Source organism: Chelonoidis abingdonii, chromosome 8 (assembly GCF_003597395.2).
Source record: "Chelonoidis abingdonii isolate Lonesome George chromosome 8, CheloAbing_2.0, whole genome shotgun sequence".
Classification (NCBI taxonomy): domain Eukaryota; kingdom Metazoa; phylum Chordata; order Testudines; family Testudinidae; genus Chelonoidis; species Chelonoidis abingdonii.
Genome location: NC_133776.1, coordinates 23,032,596 through 23,051,393, shown reverse-complemented (window position 1 = coordinate 23,051,393; position 18,798 = coordinate 23,032,596). Strand labels below are relative to the sequence as shown.

General features: G+C 40.6%; 1 protein-coding gene across 1 annotated transcript in view; it reads left to right on the top strand.

Moving 5' to 3' along the window:
• Positions 1 to 4,695: 4,695 nt before the first annotated feature.
• Positions 4,696 to 18,798, top strand: part of SCHIP1 (schwannomin interacting protein 1) — a 45,627-nt gene continuing 31,524 nt past the window's right edge. The window contains 2 exon segments of the mRNA XM_075068432.1: positions 4,696 to 5,216; positions 10,898 to 10,918. Coding sequence (XP_074924533.1) covers positions 5,098 to 5,216; positions 10,898 to 10,918 — 140 coding nt within the window. The 5' untranslated portion in view covers positions 4,696 to 5,097.

Here is an 18,798-nt window from a genome sequence, read left to right as displayed (position 1 = left end):
AGAACATGTCTTGCATAAAAATAAATCTCTTTAAAGCATTCCATGCTTTATTTCTAAAAATGAATTTGCCATATAGTGTACAAAATTTAAATCCCAGAATGCATAACTACTTAATATAAATTGAGTATTCTGAAAATATAGTGCAATGATTCTAATCCATGTGTTCCATACCCAAAAAAGATTCTGGATGTGTGTTTGACAGCATTTCATATCCTTACTAGGTCAGCTGCAAACTTTATGTACACTAAAAAGGAGTAAAATGTGATCTTTACCTTCAGTGAAGTCAGGCTTACTTGGTGTAGTTTAATTTTCATGCCCATGGGTAAAATAAAAAGCTGTGTGTACCTGCTGACCAAACCTTATCCCCCACTTTCCTGCCCAAACCCCACACAGGTCCCATTTGGTATATACAATAAATACATTTTTTGAACATTGTAAGAATAAGTGAATTACATAGTATGAATATGTTTTGTAGTAATTTTGAAGGAGAGTTCATAGGATTTACCCAGGGAAGTTGTACTTTTTTGAAAAACTGCTTATTAAAGCTAAGCAGCAGTACAGGGAAGGACTTTTCTTCCCTTTAGCCAATAACTTAACTGTCTCTAAATGTATTTTGAAAGGAGACATTGAGAAATCAAATGATGTTATCGGAAATAAAAATCAGGAGCCCTACTGCAGGAAAAGGGAAGTTAATTTTAGTAACACTGGAAAATGACACATTGAGTCAGCTGTGGCTAGGAATCAAAAATAATAAAAACAAGCTCATAAGTCAAATTCCCTTGTGCAGAAAAAGTATAGTAATTACAAAGCAGCCAACTAGAAAAATAATTGATTTTAGCCAGCCCTATTTATTAATGCTTTTTTCTTTAAACTTCTGAGTAGAATGTTTTAGAATATTACTATGCATCATTTGTACATCATTAAAACTAGTAAGCTAACTGGCAAAATGCATTTTGAGTGAACATGTCAGTATAATGTGGGTATTTCATGAGAAACTTAAAAAGCAATTTAGGACTGTAAAACAAATAATCTGATATAGAGTTTAGTCGTATTGTACTAGATACCAGCCCTTTTACCACATATGTGATATCCTTTGAAGATCACTGTTGCTGCACAGATGTGAAAATTGTAGCCTGGCAACACAAATCCCATCCTACCTGTGTTTATCCTTTAGAAATCTAGGTCCTGATCCAGTGAAGCACTTAAACACATGCTTAACTTTTAGTGCATGAAGAGTCACATTGACTCATGTGCTTTCCTGGAGCGGAATCTTAGTAGGTGAAATTTAGTGACAGCCATGAAAGCAATGGACTAATAGCATTAAACTAAAGCTCTGGACTAATAGCATTAAACAAAGTGACAGTGCTATACAAGCATTGGATTCAGGTGCTTCATCTCCCTCGTGACCTGCAAAGCTCTGACTAAAACAAGTTGGAAAGACTTACTAGTGTGCATAGTGGGTTTCTGCAGTCTAAATATTTCTACCAGGATCTAGTTAAGGAACTACCATACTAACTTTCACTTGTGAAACGATCCAGAATTTGAACACAGATTTCTAGCTATAAAAGGCTTGTCCCTGCCACGTAGGAGGGAAGCAACAAGGCAAATTATTTCTTTTTCTGATCTTAAAATTTGCTGCTGTAATTAAAACAAACCCAGTTTCTTACATTATAAAGAAACGTAAGCCTTTGCATAATAGGGGCTGAAGTTTGCTTTCTACCAAACTTGCCTCCCCTCTAAATTCCAAACTCTAAAATACACCACCTTAAACTCATTCCCACTTCAACTTTTGCATAACTGCTCTGTGGCCAGAAGACAATTTTTGTCCAAAATTGATCGTAATCAGCAATTTATGAGATTTGTTGGGGGCAGGGAGAGATGTTCTGAAAATTCTTCTAGTGCAGTGGTTTTCAAACTGCAGGTCGCAACCCAGTACTGGGTCGTGGAATGTAAGGCACTGGGTCGTGGCGGCTCTGGTCAGCACCGCCAACCGGGCCATTAAAAGTCCTGTCGTCGGTGCAGCCCAGCTAAAGCGGGCTAGTCCCTACCTGTTCTGACACTGTGCTGCACCCCAGAAGTGGCCAACAGCAGGTCCAGCTCCTAGGCAAGGGGGGAGGGGTAATGGGGGAGGCCACAGGGCTCTGCGCGCTGCCCGAGCACCGGCTCCGCACTCCCATTGGCCAACAGTGGGCCAATTGGACCTGGGGAAAGGGGTGCCTGCGGGCGAGAGCCATTTGTCCGTCTCTACCCAGGAGCTGGACCTGCTGCTGGCCGCTTCCGGGCACAGCGCAGTCCGTGGTGCCAGAAAGCCTGCCTTAGCATGCCTGCTGCGCCACTGATCAGGAGCTGCCGAAGGTAAGCCTGTTCCCCAATCCCCTGCCCCACCCTAGAGCCTGCACCCCCAGCCCAGAGCCCTGATCCCCTCTCGCACCTCAATCCCCTACCTCAGCCCAGAGCCCACTCCCACATCCTGATTCCCTCATTTTCAGCCCCACCCTGCAGCCCTCGCCCCTGTACCCCAGCCCCAGCTCTGTTGGGTCACGGGCATCTACAATTTTCTTCAGCTGGGTCACCAGAACAAAGTTTGAAAACCACTGTTCTAGTGTATGTGTACTGGGGAGGTTGCTTAGTGTAGTTTTATGTGTTTGTTTTTTTTTCTCATAGCCGAAAAAAAACTTTTAAAAACCTCAGATACGTTTTATTTGAAAGATTTTGGTAAAATTTAGTCTGGGATTTTCAAAGGTATTGCAGATCAATGGGTGGCAAACTCCCTTTGAAAATCTCAGCACTAATGTGCAAGACTTCTGGTTTTTTTCCCTTGGGGGAAAGGCATATTAAGAATCTACTGGCAAATTAAGAATGTCATCATCAACCATTGGGCTTTGGCAGGCTGTAAAAGAGCACCAAATGACTGGTGGAGATCTACACTTCCATTTTTAAAAAAACACAATTTTTTTCTAGCCCCTTTCCTTGGGAGCATTGCCTTTGAAGTGTAAACAAACAGGACGTAATCACAGCCTGTCTCCCATCAGCCACAGCCAGAGTGCCTAACTCAGTTACCTGTTTCTGGCATGTTCTTTTGTGTCCCACAAACAGGATAGGCACAAGTGAAATCTTTATTCCTGGTGTGTTTCTACCATTCTTGTCTGGGTTGGCTGTTCCTACAGCAGAAACTGTCAATAACCCTTCACCTCTCTCTGAGAAAATGAAGACTGAGGGTTGATGTATCTTGAAGCCATCCATGGGTGCTGAGAAGAACCCAGGAAAGAGGCTCCTTCATCAACTACCTATGCAGTATTTGGGGAAATATTGGGCTAGATGGACCATTGGCCATTCTTATGCTCTTAGGAGGGAAGGAGAGGAATTTGCTCTCTCTATCTCCCTCCCTCCCTCCACGATCTCATTGTTCCTGAATCAGAGAGACCAAGCTCCAACCTCTTCTCAAAGGGATTCCTTTGGAGGGAGCAGAGTGTGAATGTTTCTGTAACTATGCAGTATGGAAAATGTAACCCTTCCCTTGCAAGGTGGATGTGGTGCTATAATATCCAGGCTCCCTGTAAAGCGGGGGGAGAGAGCACCACAAGCACTGGCCACCAGTGTCGCATGTTCAACAGGATCTTTAAATCCCCCATGCAATGGGAGGATCTTCCTACATTCACTCATTCCCCCTTTCCTTCTCCCTTCCTCCATTTACAATTGACATGCAGCAGAATTAATACTCCTGAATGACTTACAACAGTGTCTTCCTCCATAGAAATAACACATTCAATCTGAGCAAGGATTAAAAAGGGAAAGACACTGGGCTTTGGAAGAAGATGGAGAATCATGGAATCCATGACTTCTTAAATACCGTTACCAAACTAATTACTATGCCCACAAGTCTGGAGTGAGTAGAAGGCTCTATGAAATCCAAAAGGAATCCTGATATGGAGAGTGAGGATCAGTAAGGAACTTGTGGTGGTTGGCTGGGGAGGAAGGTTCCACAGTGTTCCTAGTATTTGTATCTGCCTATGCCAGTGAGGTTTAATCTGACTCTGGAAATATTAGAAGCTCGTGACAAGTGAAATCTTTATATCTGAATGCTTCCTTTTTCTTCACTGGGTTAGGATTTATGGTTTTTCTCCTAAAAGCTTTATTATGTCTGAAAAAAATATTCCAGCCAAGGAATCACCTTAAAATAGAAAATTCCTAGTTATGTACTTTGTGAAAGAAATGGATAGGGAAAAAAAATCCTCCAGTTGTAGATTTTGCTACTCCTGTCTCTTAAGCAAGTAAGCAAACCATGCAATGATTGGAGGAAAGAAAGGCAATAAAGAGAATGACGAGCTCCCGAAATTGGAAAGGCACTGGGTGAATTTCCAAACAAATTATGGAGTTCTTTTTTTGCTTCCCCTAATAGACTAAAGTTGTGGATATTGAAACAGAACAACCAATCTCTGCAGAAAGTATTATGTATTGTACAGGGAAGTTGTACGTGAAAGTTCCAGAAGTGAGTCCAGTTTTGCCTCCTGTAGCCTTGACTTTGAACCACACTGTTTTAATTTTGTCATAAGATACCAGGTTTTCTCTGCCCTGGTGTAGTCTGCTAGGCAAGTTTCCATCTATTTTTATCCTGCACTACCAGTGGCTGGATGAAGACTGCTGCTTTCCTCTTGTAGCTACAACACACACTGCTAAGCAGTGAACTCAGTGTAATCAGCTGGCTAAGGCTCAAAGACAGCCTTTTACTTTATTAGGGAAAGGAAACACACTTTGAAGAGGATTCTAGCAGAATTATTCAGAGGAAGGTGATAGCAGATTGTGAGAAGACCATACCCTTGACAGGCTGAAGTATCAGCAAGAAGTCACATTTTAACTGCACGGAATGGCAGCTGTCCTCACACTAGAGTGAATGAGACAAAGGTATAAGTACCAGACAGTCTCTCTGAATGAAAAAGGGCAAGGACACTGACAGAATTTCAGTTATCTGATATTTCAGTTTAAAAATGAGAAATCCAAACAGATCTTGGAGTATGGACTAATAAATTATGGATACAATGAATAGTGATAATAGCAAGGAGTATTTAATCTGCAGTGAGGGGGTTTGAGAGTTAAAGAATGAATTTGGACAGTGATGGAATGGATGACATCATCAGTAAAATATCCACGTTGGAGATGGAGGGGAATTATAAAAAGGTAAGAGACAAAAAGGACGCTTGTCTTCTAACAGTTGCTCTGTTTTTGCAAAAGAGAAACAGTTCAAATCTGAAAAGTTGCCAGTACCATTCACAGCACCCTATGCTACAGTTCATCCAGATATATAAATGTTTTTTCATGATTATTTCTATCTTTATTTGCTTAAATAGTGAAATGTTGTATTCAACACACAAGTAATTTTCATTAAAATGTGGTTGTTACAATGTTCTGTAAAACTTCTTACACTCTACATTTAGTTGTGAAAACTGTAATTTAAATATTGTGACCTTCTAGTTTTTAATACAAATTACAGTGCAGCTTAAGAAATGAAAAATTTTGACTCTAAATTTTCATTTTATTTGTACTTCACCGTAAATACATCTTGAAGTGAAAGATACAAAAACAAGTATTCTATGGGTACAGGATTTTCATAAATATTATAACAGCCTTTGTCCCTTTAAAAATAAAGTATGTCATGTACAGATTTGGAACTTTAAATATAGTAATTGTCTACATCTGGTAATGACAGACCTAAGGCAAAAATAGCTTCAGTTGCATGGTTGAAGTCTTGACATTAACTTCAAGTATATGTTTCTCCCTACAGAGCCAGGATATTATGCAACTTCTCTTCCCCCCTAGTCCCCCCCCCCCAACCCCCCAAACGCTTATGCCTCCCACGGAAACGCGAATGCTGTTCTAAACTGTTTCACAGTATGTAGAAGTATCATGTCATAACAGACCCACCATCCTCAACTCTCACTAACTACAGCACCTGACAGCGTCCAGCCCATTGTATCTAACCTCAGCACCTTCCAAAGTTTAGCCAGTTGCTTCGAATATTAAATAAAAAATTGCCATAACCCTGCTGGGTTTTTAATCCAATTAAATGTTAATAGAATAAAATATTTTTACCTTAAACACTTCTGTAGGTTGGCAGTGTCCTTGAATAAAGATTCACCTAAGTGCAGTAGTATTTGCAGAGTTGTATAATTACTGCTACATATTAATTCTAAATATACATTTGAATAAGTTTTGTATATACTTTTACTGACTATTTCAGATGAAATCTTAGTGTGTAAAATATATTAAAACAATGGGCTGCATTGTAATAATCACTTCTCAGGTTATGTAAGTATTAAAGTATGAACTTTGTTCACTTCTTTGGAAATACGGTAAGTAAATCCCAAAAGCTGACTCGTGTACTGCTGTTTATTGGCCTGCCATGGCTTGTGTTTTCAATGTTGTATAATTGCCAAAAAGGGAAAAAGTCGGAGGTGATAAGTATTCACATTAATGACATGTTAACACCCCCTGCAGTAAAGTTCTTGTACAGGGAAGATTTTTAAGTCTTGTCTTTTCTTGTTAATCCCACACCTGTTACAAGCAAACTAAAGCAAAGAAAGAATATGTGGAGTTAATGCAGGAACAGAAAGCAGGTGTAGCTAAAGCAAATGAGAAGTAGTAAACTGTTGGTAACGTGTACACAACTGTCTTAATCCTGTACATTGCCAGAGGTATGACAGCATTTATATTGTTCACCTTATTTAGTCCTTGAATGCAGATTCAGTGGATCAAATTCTGCTTTCAGTTACACTCATGTAAACCCAAGTGACTCACTGGAGTTTCTCTTGGTCCATGTGTAACTGATACAGTCTTGCCACGTTTGTGTTGAATCAACAAATGTAATAATATTTCAAATATCCGGTATATTGTGAAAAAAGATGAAAAACTGTAAAAGCTTATCTGTTAACCCCCTGTCCGTACATGACAAAACCCCCTCTTTGTATTGAGTCTATGTACAAACTCTGCTGGAAAAAGACTGCCTCACAGGGCTAGTCTTCCTAGATACTAAATAGTACTCTCTCAATATGTCCAGTCAGCATTAAATTCTACACTTCCACTGGATGTGATAAATAATACCTTTCAAGAAACTTCCATAATTCCTATCCACATTGGTCTTGTCAGGCTCATGAATCTACAAACTAACAGAAAATAGCATGTCACCCTTCAACAGAGTGTAGGTCATTGCAGTAGGGAGGTTGACAGGACTGTAGATCAGTGCCATAAAACTACTACTAATGAATGAGGAAGTTGTATCCTCTCAAAACATTCAAGCCAGTTCAGATGTTCAGGCATGATGAATGCATGACCAATGGAATCAACTTTATATTGTCATATAGGAATATTTAGCCAGCACTAAAATATTTTTGGACAGATTGACTAACTTCTGTAACTTGTTTTCCAGGGCAAGTGCCCCAGAGTTAATAGCATAACTCTCAACACTCCAACTTCCAAGTGAAGTGTGTAACATTTGCCCTTTTAATGCGTTGGAAAGAAAATGTGGCATCCATAACTACACAATGAAAAATCACAGATGCAAGCATTATATAGTACCATAAGTCTGCAGAGGGGCGTGTGCTTTTATTTTTATGTGTATAATACATAAAACTTTTATAATCGTCTTGTTTGTGCTGTTATCACCAGCACAGCTCTAGGGATGTTTCTCTGTTCTAATATTTGGCAAGAAGAACAGATGGTAAATGGGTGGGACAAATGTGGTAAATGGTAGTTATTGCTGTGGGGTTGAAAGAGGGGTGAGAAGTTTTTTTATTTTTATTTTTTCTTGTGGGAAAGATAGGGACCATTAAGAAAACAAATGGTAAATGTATGGGTCAGTAAACAACAAAACTGTAATTAATATATATATATATATATAATATAAAAAAATTCCCCTCTCACCCCTATGGGTGGTATGTGTCTTCCTCAACCTCGGGTCCTCTACCAGAGGCCTGGGAGTTTGAGGGTTCTGCGCAGTATCTTAGCTGTTCCTAGCACTGCACTCTTCTGGACAGAGAGCTCTGATGTTGTTCCTGGGATCTTTGGAGCCACTCACCCAGCTTAGGAGTCACAGCCCCGAGTGCTCCTACCACCACTGGCACGCACTTTGGCCTTCACTTTCCACATCCTCTCTAGTTTCCTCTTCAGGCCCTGGTACTTCTCCAGCTTCTCATATTCCTTCTTCCTGATGTTGCTGTCACTTGCATGCTAATATCTATCACCACCGCTGTCTCTGTCCTTGTCTATTACCACGATGTCTGGTTGATTGGCCAGTACCTGCCTGTCGTCTGGGATCTGGAAGTTCCCACAGAATCTTAGCCCTGCTATTCTCTGCAACCGTCTGTGGATCTCCCATCTGGTCTTGGGAGGGTCTAGCCCATACGCTGTGCAGATGTTCCTGTACACAATGCCAGGCCACTTGGTTGTGCCGTTCAGTGTATGCTGTTCCTGCCTGCCCATCTTACGCCTGCCACTATGTGTTGGACTGTCTCTGAGGCCTCTCTGCACAGTCTGCACCTTGGGTCCTCTCTAGTGTGGTAGACCCCTGCTTCAATGGATCTGGTGCTCAGTGCCTGTTCCGTGCTGCTATATCAGTGCCTCAGTGCTGTCTTTTAGTCCAGCCCTTTCCAGCCACTGGTAGGATTTCCCAATGTCAGCAACCTCAGCTATCTGTCGATGGTAACAGTCCCATGAAGGGTCTTGTCTTGCATGGCACTTCTTCTGCTTGTCTTTCTCCATGTCTTGCTGCTGCCTCAGGCATTCTCTCAGCAGCTCATCTTTGGGGGCGCATCTTACTGATGTACTCTTGGATGTTCCGGGTTTCATCCAGGACAGTGGCTTGACGCTCACCAAGCCCCGCCCGCTTCTTTCCGGCTGGTATACAGTCTCTGGGTGTTGGACTTGGGTGGAAACTCCGTGCATTGTGAGGAGCTTCGGGTTTCACATCGGCAGCCTCCATGTCTCCTTTGGCCAGCTCACTATACGGCAGGGTATCTGATGACTGGCAGGGCATATCCGTTGATGGCGTGGATCTTGTTCTTCCCACTGAGCTGGCTCTTCAGGACTCTGTCTTTATCCTTGGTGTACTTGGATGTTGCTGTCTTCCTTCGCTCCTCATCATGGTTTCCGTGTGACTGTGGGACGCCAAAGTACTTGTAGCTGGTCTGTATGTCTGCTTGTGGCCGCTGGTAGTTCCACCCCATCAGTCTTGACTACCTTCCTCTCTTCACTACCATCCGCCACACTTCCCAGTCCGAATGACATCCCGATATCCTCACTGTAGATTGCGTCAGGTGGATTAGCGAATCGATGTCTTGTTCATTCTTAGCATACATGCTTGATGTCATCCATGTAGAGGAGGTGGCTGATGGTAGTTCCACTCCTGAACCTGTACCTGTATCCAGTGCCTTGTGATTATTGGCTGAGGAGGTTTAAGCCTATGCAGAACAGCAGCGGGGACAGTGCATCACCTTGGTATATGCCACATTTGATGGCCACTTGTGCAAGCTGCCTTGAGTTGACTTCTAGTGTTGTCTCCATAGTCCCTATTTCTTGAGGAAGGGTCCTTAGGTCCTGTTGACTTTGTATAGTGCCAGACATTCACAGATCCACGTGTGCGGCATTGAGTCGAGGCTTCCTGTAGTCAATCCAGGCTATGCTCAGATTGGTCTGTCTAGACCTTGAGTCTTGGGCCTGCTCTATCTATGAGCAACTTGGTGTTGTTGAGCCTCTGTGTTGTGTCCCAATGCCCTTCTGAGCTGTGCTCATGTACTGCGCCCGTGAGTGTGGTTCTGGTAGCTTGGCGGCTATGATGCCTGATAGGACTTTCCATGTTGTGGGGAGGCAGGTTATTGGCCCGGTAGTTGGGACGTCTGTCCCTGCAGGGGTCTTTCATGATCAGCACTGTCCTTCCTTGGTTAGCCAGTTTGGGGTGGAGCCTGCTGCTAGCAGCTGGTTCATCTGTGCTGCCTAGGCGTTCATGCACTGCGTTAGTTTCTTTCGCCAGTAAGGTTGGATCAATGTTGGTCCAGGTGCTGTCCAGCTCTTCATGTTCTTGACCCGCTGCTGGATGTCTTCACTGTGATGGTGACTGGTTTTGTTTGGGAGATTTGCTGTGGCTCTGTTCTTTAGGTCCTGCAGCCACTTTGCACTGTGGTTATGAGTCTTTCTTTCTTTCCTATCATGTTCTTCCAGTACTGTTCAGTTTCTGCTGCTGATGGCTCTGCTGTTGTTGTTGTTGCACTGGCAGTGGAAGTACACCTATGGATGGTTCTTTGGAACGAGGCATTCTACTTTTTGGCCTCTGCTTCTCAGTGTAATTCTCCTTAGGCCTGGTAGCTAGTGCTGTGGCAGCCTTTGTTTAGCAGTCTTATAGGGCTTCAGATGGAGTCAAGTCCTTTTGTTTTTTCAGATAGCCGAGTCTTATCCTTAATCTCTACACCTTTCTGTAGTTCCACCAAGCTGACTAACTTCCTCTCCGAGTTGCCGTGATCTTATCCTACCATACCTCATTTTCCAGGTGGGTACATTACTGTTGTCTTCTTGATCATGTAGCCAAGCATCTTCAGGATTACAGAGCAGATGTAGCGATACCAGTTCATTGTTGAGTTAATGGTGGTAGTAGGGATTGTCATGAGGACTCTATTGGCATCTTCTAACATACTATCAGATGGTACTGTCTTCCACTGAGCTTGGTTAATCGGTCTCCGAGGATTGACCGTAGCTATTTTCTCCAGATCTTAGCCTATATCAGCTGCTGTGACTCTGCAATTGGAGGGGGTGGCATGAGTTCATTCAGGTTGTGGCTGCACATCCCACTGTTCTTCCAGGTCTTCTTGAGCTGGAATGTAATGTGGAGTTGGTCTATCTCAAGCCTGTGAGAGAGCTCCTCTTTCTATGTTGAAGCGTTGGGTAACAGCTGTTTCTCAGTGTGTGGATGTTAGTCTTTGTCCTCCACAGTCCCCTCAATGTGTTCATATATCCCCTCTCATAAGGTCCTACTGTTTTGTAGTAGCATTCCATCAATTCCAGGTTCTTTTGTCTCGTCCATGATGGTTTTTCCAGTAGCCCACTTACGTCAGTGTGCCTGGTTCCTCAACATCTGGCGTGACCTTGTTAATACCGGGCGACGTCCCGAGCCAGCATGAACTCTTCCTGTTTGTGTCAGCTCTCTATTTGGCTGTGGCTAGGCAGTGAAGCGTTAGGGTCTTTTTGCTCCAAGGGACCCTACTGGAAAGTTGGGTATCAACCGGATTTGAACCCGGTCTCTCGTATCAAAGGGCAGTCTCCCATATCAAAGGGGGCGCTCTTCCACTACACTATCCAGTCGCCTACGCACGCTGAGGGATAGCTCAGTGGTTTGAGCATTGGCCTGCTAACCGCAGCGTTGTTGAGTTCAATCCTTGAGGAGGCGATTTAGGGAACTGTCGGTAAAATTCTGTCTGGGGATTGGTCCTGCTTTGAGCAGGGGCTTGGGCTAGATGACCTCCAAGGTCCTTCCAACCTATGATAGTTCCTATTGCACAACTACAATAGGTTTCAAAATAGTCCAGAGATGTGTGTTACCCAGACAGATGGTGAACTATGTTGGTCTTCCCAATATATATATATATATATATATATGATATATTAAAAAGCAGTAATTATATAGAAGTGGCATGGTAGACCATGATCACAGAGGGTCATAACAATGGCCTCACCATGGCATTTTTGTTGTTAATTTACTGAGGAAAGTTTGGCACCTCTCCTAATGTAAACTTAGTTGAAATTAGTGTTTTTTAGATGTAGAGATTCTCATTTTCCTTCCCTTGACTAAACCACAAATATCTAACTGGTTTAGCCAAACTGGCCTTGAAACTTAACTTGCCGTAAGGTTTTTAGGAACTTAGTCACACATAATTAGTGGTTGGGGAATTGATCCATGCATGAGTTCTGTGCTAGACCTTGTTATATACTGATGAATACCACATCTTTTTTTTTATGTTCTTGTAAATATTTTTGGTTTTGTTGTTTAAAAGAAAAAATAAAAATCAAACAGTTCTATTCATGTGGTTAAAATTAGATCCTACAATGGATATGGAAGGAAGAGATTATGCAACTTTTCCTTTTCCTTCAGGAGGTGGTCTAGGGGCAGGACGTAGTGTTCAGAATTATAACACTATTTATTTATAGCACTTATAATTTGAGAATTAATCATTCAAACCTGTTTTGCTTAGTGAAAGTCTAGGTGAAGGGATAGAAGGCAAAACAACTCATGAGATCAGTGAAATGTCTGATTTGTGTTCTCCTAGATAACAGCTACAAGTAAAACTTTTTGTTAAAATGCATTTACAAAAGTTTGGCTGTCCTTTTAGACCGTGTGCTATGGTGAAAATCTGTGTATCTCACTATAGATTTAACAGAAAGACCTATCTTTGACCATAGGTAATGCAGTATTATCTATGTTAATGTTTTTATATTCCAAGTGTTTCATTGTGATTTTCTTATGTAGAAGATAATTTAAAAATTCTAGGTAGCTGAGGAATGAGATTATTGATTTGGTTCTTGTCTGAAACCAAGTTTCTCTAATATCTCTCTTAGACTAGTCAGTGGACCTGGTACAGTGATCCATCTTTAGCATGAAATCCTGCTTTCAAGTATATTAGGCTTTTTAGGAACTGTTCCTTGTTTTATAACAACTTCATGGCACAATTGATTCCTTTATGGTCATTATGTAGAGGGTGACTTATAAAATGGGAGAATGTGGGCTCAGTATTGGGAATTGTATTATTTAATATTTCAGTAATTACTTAGTGGGTAAAATAAATTGAACATTGATCAAATGTACAGATATCAAAGTGGGAAGAATTGCAATCATAGCAGGGGATGGATCAAAATTATAGAATGATCTGAAAGTTTTAGATCTAAATGGGGCAAAATTAAAAAAGCAGGGAAGAGTAACTCCCAGCACAAGCATAAAAGATGAGGTTACTACTTAAAGAGCAGTAATGCAGAAAAATCTGTGGCGATGAGAGAGAGAGAGAGAAAGATGGGACGTGAACTGAAAATGAAGTGAAGCTGCAAAAAAGGCAAATGACATTCTGGTCTGAATGTAGGGTTAGCACTGGTAGAACATGGGAAATGTTAAAAATACTTTATGCCAGCTTGGAGGGAGTCCTATATTTTTGGCATCTTATTTCTAAAAGAACATAGATACATCAGAATCCAATGAAGGGCCACAAAAGTGATAAATAAGTTAGAAGATAACGAAATTAATTGTGTGACTTAGAGGAAAGGGATATTTGAGGGTAGTCTATTAGTACAATTTGAAAAAAATATTTACAGTAATGAGATTAATAATAAGCCATAGATTTGAGGTAAAGAAAAACTTGAAATGCTAGAAAGCCATAGTCAACATGCAACCCAGTCAAATCATGGATTCTCTCTCTTCTCCATTTATACAGCACCCGACATAATGAGGTTCTCGTCCTTGTTTGCGGTATTTAGGCAGTACTCTAATGTAAATATTTAATCATCATAATGTTCAATTTGCAGACATCTTGTGACCTTCCCAAGACAGTTCCTTAATAACAAGGCCACTGCCAGGGCTGGCCAGAGGATTCAGGAGGCCTGGGGCAAAGCAATTTCGGGGGACCCTTCCATTAAAAAAAAGTTGCAATATTATTGAATACTATATTCTCGTGGGGGCCCCTGCAGGGTCTGGGGCAAATTGTGCCTCTGGGCAGCCCTGGCCACTGCTTCTTCCAGCAGAGGTGCTTAAGAGTAGATTAAATGGAAGAAAATGTTGTTCTTTGCAAGCACTGGAGTAGATAAATGTTTTTCAACTGGTGGGGCATGACCCTCAGGTGCATATTAAGGGAGTAAAGGAATACTACTGTCACTAGGACCCAGTGGGAGCAAACTTAGGACAGAGAAGCAGCAGCTTGCACTCCTTCTCCATTGCTCCTTATTTTCATCCCTGCCAAGATAGAATACATAGGTCCCTGGTGAAAAAAGGGTGAAAACCACTGAACTAGATGGCACAGAATTTAAGTATAATATTTAATAAAACATTGCACTTTTACATTCTATTTTTCATATGAGAATCTCACCAATTCTTGGAAAGCATTAATGACAATTCTACATAAAAGCTGCCAGATATATGAAAGTACATAGGATCGATTAGGCATTTTATAGATGTCTGATTTCCCCCTCACTAAGGCTCTGATCCTGCGAAACCTTACTGAGCATGGTGCTTACTACTACCATGAACAGTTTCTTTTGATTTTAGTGGATTTACTCATGCTAATAAGCACTACAAACAGTAGTGCTGTTAGAGTGCAAAAGGTTTTGTAGAAAAACATATATGAAAGTGTAAAAATAAATTCTCATAGGATAAAAACTCTGAAAGAAGATACAGAAATAGGTATTTACTACATCCAGCCATGACATCTAAGATGTCATAAGTAACATTTGAAGATTACATTAAAGCTACCAAACATTGTAACAGTTTTATGCTTTGTTGTTTGAAAGATGTTGAGTAAATTTTATCTATAGCTCTGATCACTAGCCTTTTTGAAGATAAGGCATCCTAGCCAAATGACTAAAGAATCACAAGCGATCTAAGTTTTGAGGACCTCTGTCATTCCCCATACTAGTAACATAAGAACAGCCATACTGGGTTAGACCAAAGATCCATCTAGCCCAGTATCCTGTCTTCCGACAGTGACCAATGCCAGGTGCCCCAGAGGGACTGAACAGACTTAAGGGCTTGAGTTTGGTTTTGTGGCTAGCCTTGCCCAGAGTGTATCAGTCTCTTCAGTGGATTTCTCTATTAATGTTTAGATTATAGAGTTCTTTGAATGTGTGTATATAGTTTAAATGAGCACTCTATACATTTAGAAAAAGTTTGTGGTGACTCTACAGCTTTAAAATAAGTTACTGCAAACAATGCAAATTTGATATTAAAACGTTAGATACTAATATATTTTTGTTTTCATCTGCATTGACCCTGAAATCCTTACGCATCTATAGGACATAATACTGTCACTAAGTATCATAATACGTCTGAATACAAAATCAAAATATAAGTTTGTGTAGATTTAGACTAATTAGGATATAATGTGTTGTTTGCAAAGAGTGCCAGTTAAAAGATGATTAATTGCTGACTAATGCTGTTTGTGTATGCCCATGATATACTAAAAACACTGGGCTGATCATTTATATCAGACTACAGAAGCAAAAGATGTCCAGTGCAGGTACTCATTCCTGAGGACGTCTGGGTTCCCTGATACTCCAGAATTGAAAGTGGAGTTAGTGGAAGATATCCCCGAAAGAAGCTGGAGAATGGTGCTGGAGTTCCTAATGACTGGTACAGTGAAGAGAGAAGTCCCTTAACTCTCATATGAGGGGAAGGCTGGGAGTCCCAGCAATGGGCAGGGGGCTGGGTGAGGGGGGTGGTGGTGGTGCGGGACTGATGGCAGCCCTCCAGCTTGTGGAAATGATTAATAAAGGAATCCTGACCTGCACTGTAGAAATTACTACCCAGATAGTTCCCAAATGAGTTAAAGTTACTAAAGCTGCAACAGAATTATATCACCTCCCTCACATCTTTTCTGTCTTTCTGTGTGTTCAGGTTAGTGAGATTGAAGGGGCAAAACGTTGTCATAATATGGTATGGCATGGTTTACTTCATTTTTTCTTTCAAATTTCAAAGTATCTTTCAACTAACACTTATCTATACTTTTTATATTCAAAGATCTTAATTAATCTTCAGAGCAACCTTGTGAGAGAGAGATAAGTAGGTAGAGAGGTAAAAACATATTCACTAGAATTCAGGAGTTCCTAACTTCTAGTACTGAGGCATGGCCTGGGGTCTAAAGATCCTATTAGAACATTCTGTGGAGAGTTAAAAATAGTGATTCATCTTAAAAATGAATTGGATAAGAGAACTAGAAGTGGCAGGGATTGGCCTGTATTTGTTCTAACTTTGTATTTAGATTTTTTAGTACCATAGGATATAGTACTTTGTTTCTTTAGTGAGTGCCGCCTTCACATCTTGATTTGCTCATCAAACTGACATTTTTCTAGTTTAAAAAATGCTGAGAGAGATTAAGAGTGCAAGCATCTTCAGCATGTATTAGATTGCATGAAAAATCTAATCAAGGAATCGTTTGATGGGGGCTTACTTTATGGTATCAGCACTTTCAGTGTACTGAAAACTAATATTCCATCTTATTAGGTTCAGTAAATGTGCTTTTAAAGCTATTGATTTTTGTTTTGTGCTGCACTATGTTACTTCATAATGTTTGGGTAGAAAAGCTATATACTGGATGAATGAAAGACTATACATTACAGTAAATTTTAGAGAATAGTACACAGTGACCATCAAAATCTAGATTTATTCATTAATGAGGGCTACTAATGATGATGCTATCAGAATTCACTAGACAGAAGGTTTCACTGAAGCTGAGGGATTAATGTAATTGCTTCAAAACAGACAATGTGGCGTCAGCTACAAACGGTAAGACAAACAATCAAGGAATTAGAATCTAAAGAACCCCTTTGCTTTATCTGGCCTGCGCTGTGTGAAGCAGACTTTCTTTTCTACCTTTTTAGCTGCTGTAACAAAATGTATTATGAATTGATCACTAGAGAGGCAGTTAACTGGTAGTATTTGCACAGTCTAGCATAGCATTTCATTGCATGAAGTAAAATATAATAAAATAATATTGAGATTTAAAAATACATTCCTTGTCCGCCAAAATATATATTTTATTCACTTGTTGAAGTTACTTTGGATAGCCATCTTCAAGTCTTTCCTCTCATTTTCTTCCCCAGTGCTGTTCTCCAATGTTGGCAGTGGCAGTATGCTGCTACAATTAGAAACCCAGTGCAGAGTTTTATGTTGGAAAAAGTGCCATAGGCTATATTGAGCCTTTCTTTATCACATGACTGTCTCTGAAGTCCATGAAGGTTTGGCATAAAAATCAATGGCAGGATATGGCCTACTAGTAATTGCCGGAGGCTGTAAAAGGATATAGTCCTAGGGCGTATATTTGTATCATAATGAGGGAAGAGTTGTGTGTGAAGTTGCCCATGCATCGATAGCTATCAAAAGTATTTTGGTTTTCAGATGTTTCCAGGGAGAGGTAATAAAATAACAAATAGGAAACGGTTGGGAAGAAAAGATAGTATTGGCAAAACTACCTGTTTTTGACTAAACTTATTCTTTGAAATGACTAAACCATTTTTTGCTGAAACTAAAATAAACAAACATATTAAGATCAGTCTGAGGAAGGAGGCAAACATGGAAAATTTTAGCTATAACAGTTAGTCTGGCTAAGTTATAAACATCTGAAAATTGGGGCTTACAACTGAAAATGCTGGACAACTTTAATTATAGGTTTTCTACCAGGCCTGCCTATAATTTTGGGGGGTGAGATTTAGGGTTTCCAAGTGTCCAGTTTTCGATTAGAAAGTCAAGTTAAAAAGGGAACGTGGCAGAGTCCGGTTAGCACTAACAGTCTTGTTACTTGCAGTAACTGGCCTCTGCCACAGTGAGTGGTGGGTGGGAAGAACAGCAGCTGCTGCTGGAGTCTGGAGGAGCACTCAGGAATGGTTCCAGTGGAGACAGGAACTGGTGGCTCCCCACCCCTACCCCTAGTGCGGCTCCCACTCCCCACTTCGCCTCACTCACCCCCCACCCCAGACTGCAGCTCCCCCTCTCCTGTCTTGCCCCAATTACCCCCCCACCCCTACAGCCCTGATAAGCTGGCAGGTGGAGGGAGGTGGAGAGAGCAGTGAGCGATGGTTGCAGAGGAGGAGCAGGGGGCAAAGCCTCGATGGAAAGAGGTGGAGCAAGAGGCGGGAGAGGTTCCAAGCGCTCATTGTCCGGTTTTCACACAGTAGAAAGTTGGCCATCCTTGTCAGATTGTGATAAGAGAAGAGAGTTCAGGTTTCAGATGAAGACCAAATTCTACTAAGAGTCTGACGATAGAATGGATGATATAATAGTGTAAAATTGGTATCCAGGATTGAGGTTGTAACTAAATCATGATGATCTGATTCTTTTGGGCTTAAAAAAAAAGGCATGTAATTTTATATTACCACGTAGAATCAGAAAGGTACTTTATCTTTAATTACATTAAACAAGTAAAACAATTCAAGTGCATTTATATGAAGACATCAGAAGTAAACCCAGACTTGCACAGTATACTTTTGCTTTGTCTATTACAGATTTTACGGCATGTACTGTACATTGTCTTAGAGCAGTTGATAGGCTGAACATGTTCTTTCCGTTAGTCCTTTGCCGTCCTACATGTTTTTGCTGCCAATGTTGACACACAATTATTTATGGTTCTCTGGTACAGTATTATATTAATACTAAACATAAATAAAGTTTTCATTTACTGCATATTGATCGATTCAGTCCACATATAAAACCAAATCTACAGCCATTGACTGGTGATTTTTAAAGCACTTTGTAGCTTAAATTTTTTTAAATGTAAAATATAAAGAAAACCATAAAGAGTAATTCAGTGGTAGTCATTATAAATATATTTTGAATAAATTGTTTAGAGAAGAAACAATCACATAAGAAAATATATATAGAAAAAGTAACATAAATTTGATTGTGGTAATTCAGTTCAGATCAGACTGGTTACTTTCCAGATGTTTGTTCTGCTCTGCTTCAGCAATTATTTTGTGTCAGTTCATATATAAAAAGGTAAGAATGTAAGCGCTCTCAGACAGAAAAAAGGTGTCTTTTCATACTGCCTGTATTTTCGGCACAACCACTATATATAT